The 6,928-nt window shown below is 44.3% G+C and overlaps 1 protein-coding gene across 2 annotated transcripts in view; it reads left to right on the top strand.

Moving 5' to 3' along the window:
* The first annotated feature begins 6,111 nt into the window (after window positions 1-6,111).
* GYG1 (glycogenin 1) overlaps window positions 6,112-6,928 on the top strand; it is a 72,583-nt gene continuing 71,766 nt past the window's right edge. For both annotated transcript variants that reach the window (XM_036115634.2, XM_036115632.2), the window contains exon 1: window positions 6,112-6,165. In XM_036115634.2, coding sequence (XP_035971527.1) covers window positions 6,127-6,165 — 39 coding nt within the window. In that variant the 5' untranslated portion in view covers window positions 6,112-6,126. The remainder of the gene's footprint in view (window positions 6,166-6,928) is intronic.

The following is a 6,928-nucleotide window of genomic DNA, read 5'->3' as shown; positions in this document are numbered from 1 at the left end:
ATCTCTATCTTTACTATAGTATAAGCCTCATAATTATCTGAGACTTTCCTTTCGAAAGGTGTGCTATTTAGATTTTTATCTGAATCTCTGTGTACCCAAAATAGGAGTTAAGGTCCAGGAGGAACCAGAATGTCCCTCCATCCTACTCTGTTGCTGGGGCCTGGACTGGGTAGAGCAAGCCACGCCCCCATCCACAGTAAAAATTTAAGGAGGCCCTCACTCTCAGGCTATGACCCTGCACCCACACGATTCTGACAGTGGGCACCTCCTTAAGATGTAGCACCCCAGGGGGCTCCCTTGCCTCACCCTAGTCCTGACCTGCCCCCTGCTCCCACAACAAGCCCTCCTTGGCCCTGGAAGTCATCTCAGGGCTCTTTCTCTTACTTCTACCTAAAAGCCAGTTGCTGAGGCTCCTCTCCTGTCAGAATCTCACCCTATGCCCCCACTACCTTCCCACACCACCCCAAGCATCACTCCCACCTAACTCAACCAAGCTGCTCTGGCCTTAGGAATCTATGGCTGAGTTTTGAACAAGCCTTCAAGAATTTTAGAGGTTAACAAGTAGTTCTGGACCTTGCTTCAAGAAGAAAAAAATCAGCCAAAGAAATTTCCTTTGTTATGCTGTGAAACTATGAAATCCCGTTTAGTGACATCATGCCTTAGAAACCATCCAAAATTCTATCCGAAACAGATCTTTATCTAAGGAAAAGATAATGTCTAACAAGATGGGCCTTGCTAGTTAGGTATTGATTAGATTACTTTATTATTAGTTTAAACCCCTGGGGCACCTGGGTGGCTCTGTTGGTTAAGCGTCTGACTCTTGGTTTTGGCTCCGGTCATGATCTCAGAGTCCTGAGATCAAGCCCCAGGTTGGGCTCCTTGCTCAATGCAGAGCCCGCTTGTGATTCTTTCCCTTTTCCTCTCTCTCCCCTTCTTCGCTGCCCCCCCATCTTCCCCCTTCCCAGCACATGCGTTCTCTCTCTCAAATAAATATCTTTAAAAAGAATAAACTCCTGACAGATTTTTCTAGAGGAAATCATAATACCCCAATTTCCTACTGAGGCCTTGCTTCAATCACCCAGAGATACTCCTTCTCTCCACCCACTCTACTTTCTTTCTCCCCTACAAACAATTGCACTCTGCCGGGCCTCTCTCAAAGAGAAGAGTACATCATATCCCTTTTTTTTTCCTGGAGAAAATCCAGTGACTCTGGGGAGAACAAGATGACCGATGTCAAAGCAACAAGGCTGGGGTGAAGACCTGCAGGCCTCACTGGCAGGTGAGCAGAGCGGTGCGCTGGTCAGTGGCTTTCCTACGGTCACTCGGTTAGGAAAAGGTGGAATTAGAATTGGAACTCATGTCTAATCTTGTTAGACTCTACACTCTCTGTCCCTCTTCCTCCCTCTCCGCCACCGCTTCCTCCCATAATGCACTGCTGCCAGCACTCTCCAGAGCACAGTGCTTGGTTGACAGTGTGGTTTATTTATAAGAGCTGGGTCTTGGCCTTTCTTATCTGAGCTCCAATCATCGGAAACTAATGCTGAACAAATCTTCTGAAGCTGCCTCACGCAATCCCTTATAAATTATGATAAGAAAACTAAAGTGCAGTCATTAAGTTGCTATGCCCCTAGTGAGCCATTAAGTCAGTGCCTGGAGCAGGACCAGCACTGACTCCACCGCAGTGTGTTGGCACCTCACCATGCTTCTGAGATCTTGCAAGGAGAAACCCATGTCCTAGATGTGGGGAGATGAGTTCTCTCAAGCCCCCAACCTTTCTGGAGACACACTGGTAAGTGGTGGTTAAGGGGCAACATCCATACCTGCCAATCATGTTTGGCTCCAGAGTTGGCTGTTTCTTTTCGGCAGAGCAGTTCTAGTCACTAAACCCATGGGGAAAACGTGTATCAGAGTGAACAGGAAATAGAGTCGCCAGCACGTTTCCAGGTGGATTCTGGCATCTTCTTCTAGGACTTCCTGATTCTCTCATTCCCAAGCACTTGCAGGGCTCCCTACAGCAGTACCAGACCTAAACACTCTTAGAGTCACCACCACCCTTAATTCCTTGTAACCTATTTTCCAACATGGTCCCTCGGTCTGAGTCAACCTGGTCTATATATACCAGCCCCATGAGCACACCCTCTCTACACAACTTACCTGTTACCAGTTCTGGCCCCATATTCATGCCCCAGCTCCTGGATGTCTGCCTCCTCCCTCCTGTGTCCCCCTCCCCCAGTTTCTCTAAGGTGGGGTTGCAATCACAAAGGTCTTTGAGGGCCAGGAAGGTAAGGTGAATGTGTGAAGTGCTAGGTGCACGATGAAGGGAATGGTGGGAATACAGCAAACTAAGAAGTGCATGGCCCACCTAAATAAAATTCCAATTTTAAGAAATTTAAAGTATTCGGTTGTTCAAAGTACTTCCGGCAGCCTGGATTCGGTAGGCACCCGTTTTCAACCCATTTGCACTCTAATCTGCAGGCATTACTTTCTTCAAATCCTGACTCAGAGTCAAACATATTTCCCTAGTATTGTCTTTACTCATCAGCACTCCTTTATACCCCCTTAATTGTATGGAGTTCCTGTACCATATTCTCTGGCTTTTGTATTCTATATACCTTAAGGGTAAGAACAGTTCACCTTTGTTTCATAACTCAACTTTAGATCAGCCCTGCCTCAAATTTAGTTAACCAGAACCTCCAACAATATATAGTGTATAGTGTGCAAGTCTTATTAAAAAACAAAAAACAAAAACCTTATTTGGTGTAAGTCCTATTCCTAAGTGTGTAGATTAGTGTCGTTGGCATCTTTGGAAACTCCTAACAATGGGGCAGAAGTTAATTTTCTGCATCTCCGTAGTTCGGAAGAGAGGGAAACATTCTGTTGTTAATTTGCACCAATACAAATAAACCATATGGCTTTCTGAATGACAGAGTCACTGTGACACCCAGCCAACTACGCCTGGACCATTTCTCACTTGTCTCCCAGAAAGCTGTCAACACAGGAAGCCAACCTTAATGGACCTTGAGTCCTTCTGTCATCTGCTGCCCTCTAGTGGACAGAAGGGATATAGCGGAGAGTATGGTCCGGAATCCAGAACTCCCTGAGGCCTAGCTCCAGAAGACGATGGACAGTCACATAGAAAAACCATCCCTTCCTCTGTGATGTAGAGTTGGAGTGATTATAATAAAAACAGAAAAAAATTTACAGAGACATTGAGCTATGGTTTTCTATTGTGGAAGATAAAGTTTGTGTTGAAGTAATGTAAGTAGGAATCAATAACTCATTGGTGAGATATAAAAAACCACCGAGGCTGAGAGGAAACCAGGATGTGGTCTTCACACCATGCAACAAACACCACTTTTTAAAAAAATATATCTTTTAGTGGTTTTTTTTCTATAATATAAAAGTGTATACACTTTATTGTACACGTTTTTCTTTGTTACACAAGTATGTGTTCATCTTAGGAAGTATGGATATGCAACAAAATCCAGATGAAATCACTCAGAAACCACCTTCCACTAAAAGAATACCACTGGCAATATTGTGAGAAGATCATTCTAGACGTTATGGAATGCATATATAAATAGATAAAGGATCACATTTTGCATCCACTTTCACAACCTGCTTCATTACTGCCATATTCTGAGGACATAAAAAGTGCGTGTTTTCTGAAGTTATTCCTCACCTGCGCTGTGTGTGGCAGCCACTCGGAGTGTGGGCTTATGAGTGTGCTAAACCAGGCAAAATTACCTGCTTGTCTCACCTAGCGCCCCCTCTCATCTGACTAATCATAACGTATCATTTTCTTTTCCAGATGGTAGTTAAAATAATAAATCTGGGCATATGGAAAATAAATTAACATTAGTACTCTCTACTGTAACTGTATTTATCATGGATTTAAACTGTGTGGATATGGCATTCTAGTCCTGTTTTAATAAATATATTTTTAAACGACATCTATGAAAGATTTTTCTCCCAAAATTATGGGAGATATTTAATGCACTTGAGAGAAAATTTCAAACGTAACCAATCTGCACTTAGAAGCGAAACATGAGGGCACCTGGGTGGCTCAGTTGGTTAAGCGACTGCCTTCGGCTCAGGTCATGATCCTGGAGTCCTGGGATCGAGTCCCGCATCGGGCTCCCTGCTCAGCGGGGAGCCTGCTTCTCCCTCTGACCCTCCTCCCTCTCATGCTCTCCCTCTCTGATTCTCTCTCGCTCTCAATAAATAAATAAAAAAAAAAAAAGCGAAACATGATCATTGTTTCTCCAGGCATGTGTAGTTTGCCCCCATGTGATAAACACAACAAGGAAAAGAACGGCATCTACTTAAGAGGAAGCCGTGATGGTGGGGATGAGAGACAGCATGACCAGGTTTAATGTTAAAGCAAAACTAAAAACTCCAGGATGGCACTTAAGTGAGCGTGATGGGAACGTATTGTTTCCTTATAATGATTTTAAATGGAAATTACAATTCAATCACAAATAAAAGTAAATTGTAGATAGTGAGGCGAACAAATCTGTTTCACTCGGATTCACGGTGATTATCAAATTAGCAGCTACTCATTCACCACTAACCATTTTCAGTCTTCTTGGTCTCTCTAACAGCCCTGAACTGCAGCTTCATGGTGATTGCAATGGTGGCAGCTCATCAGGGCTGTATTTTAGCTGTGCTTTTATCTTCCCTGTTTTGCCTTTTCATTGCTTGGCAAGGTAAAAGAAAAAAGATCATTAGAGGAGTGAAAACTTGTGCTTGCACCTGTTTTTAAAAGTTGTGCAGTACTGGTTGAAGGCCTAACATCTGGCTCCAGGCTGTCTCCCAACCCATCTCCTAGCACTCTCCCCTCATTAACTCCACTCCAGCCACACTGGTCTCCTTGCTCTTTTTCCACACGCCAAACACACTCCCGCCTCAGGGCCTTTGCACCTGCTATTCCCTCTGCTAGAACATCCTTCCCACCTACATCAGCAAACTTCACCGCCCCACTTCATTCATGCCTGAGTTCAAATGTCCCCTCCTTAGAGAGATTGGCCTTCCCCAACTGATCCTTCCTGAAATAGCACCCCTGTCACACTCTACTTCCTCAGTCTGCTTTGTTTTTTCTTCCCAAAACATCTATCACTACCTGGTGTAATATTACATGCCTATTTTGTGTTTCGTTACTGAATGAACCCAATATCAGGGAATTCTGACAGAATGTCCAGCATGGGTCTGGGAGTACATATATTGAAATCACCAGGACATTTTGATGTACACCTTGGTAAGAACCTGGTGTTAGGGGGCTTTATAGCTTTTGGGATCAAATGGTCTGGATTAAAATTCCAGCTTGACAAGCATAGGACATCACAGCTCTAGGCCCAGTCAGAAACACAGTAGTAAAAATACCCGTTCCCCAAGGTTATGCTGAAGATAACACCAGGTAATGGATTTGAGACAACCTCCTGCACCAGAAAGAGTTATATAAATACTAGTTTAGTGCCCTGTTTCTTCTCTGAAGGTGATCTCCTTATATTTTGAAAAATAAAAATTTTTAAATAAGAGTAAGATATATTTTTAATTAGAACCCCAGACAGTCTTCTCTGAACTAGATTGTTGCTTCTTTGTAACTCTAAATTGTACGTCCATTTCTATCCCTGAAGGCAGTGCAAATGAGAAGTGCATCGAATTTGGCCAATACTCATAGCCAATTGAAATAATTCCATATTCCGAAATTCAAAATTGCCAGCACTGCCCCCAGAGTGGCCCCGGGGAAGAGCCGACCTCCCGGGGCTGAGTGTCCCTGAACTTCGCCTTGCCCTTGGGGAGTCCGGTTCGCAGCGGAAGGTGGAAGCGGCGGGCGGGAGCGCGCGGGAATGGAGGACAGGTGCAGCCGGTGAAGGTGCCGCCCGGGGAGACCCGCACACAGCACTTCTGGGAGCAGCAAGCAGACATGCGGCGTTTTGGAAGCATTAGCTCTAATCACAGGAGATTCCAGTGTGGTCCCCGAAGGGGCTGGGTCCTGTGACATAAAAAACAGTCGGTGAATTGAGGCTCCGACTCCAGCGGCCAGCCTTCACCCCGCCAGTCTTACAACAGAAGTGGCTGTGACAGGAATTAGTCCTCCAGACAACATATGTATGGTCGCCTTTTATGACACAGATCACCAGGGAAGGACTTCAGAAGACACAGGTGGGGACATTTTGTTATTCATGTTTACGTAACCAAGGAAATGAATGTTTTATAGATATACTTCTATTTATAAACGCCGCTAGCGGTTTTAATTGGATCAAGAGTGACACCTAGTGGAAAAACTTTGCTAAGCTCTATTTTCTATCTCCTCCCCACCCCCAGTCTAATTAATTTAGTTTATAAAATTACTCCACAATATCACCAAGGGGTCATAACGCCAATGTCTTTGAAAATTGCATCCAAAATCCTGTAACATCAGGCTCTGTAAGAACAAGGGCAAAAGGGGACTGAAAGCCTGGAACTAGTTTTAAAAGTATGTATGTATGAAGAAACTGGTAAGAAAGGCAACAGTAAAAGAAATAAGACAAATCTGTGTCCCAAGTTTCTTAGCATGGTATGAAAATTTTCCATTAGACAAAGAGAACAATTCAAATTTGACTAGGAATCTGTGAGTAGGACTTTTTGGATTGGAAGCAGGTGAAAAACAGTGGCTACTACCTCTGGAAACCCTGCTGAGTGGCCTGGCCTCTGGCAATTGGCCCCTTTGCTAGAGGTCCAGGTACCCACTCTTGCCCCCAGTCTGTGAGTTTGTGCAATTCATACGTCCCAACTAACACTGGAGCAGGGCCATCTGGAAGAGCTTCTATCCCCAGATCCTTTTCCCATTTTTTTCTCACCCTAAAATCAGGACATATGACCTAACACCCAGTTGGACCGTAAAACAGAGCCATTGAACTTAGGACTGCTACAAGAAATCCAAGGT

The sequence above is a fragment of the Halichoerus grypus genome, chromosome 1 (assembly GCF_964656455.1).
Source record: "Halichoerus grypus chromosome 1, mHalGry1.hap1.1, whole genome shotgun sequence".
NCBI classification, from domain to species: domain Eukaryota; kingdom Metazoa; phylum Chordata; class Mammalia; order Carnivora; family Phocidae; genus Halichoerus; species Halichoerus grypus.
Note: the sequence above shows the minus strand (reverse complement) of the source record. Positions and strands in the feature narration are given on the sequence as shown.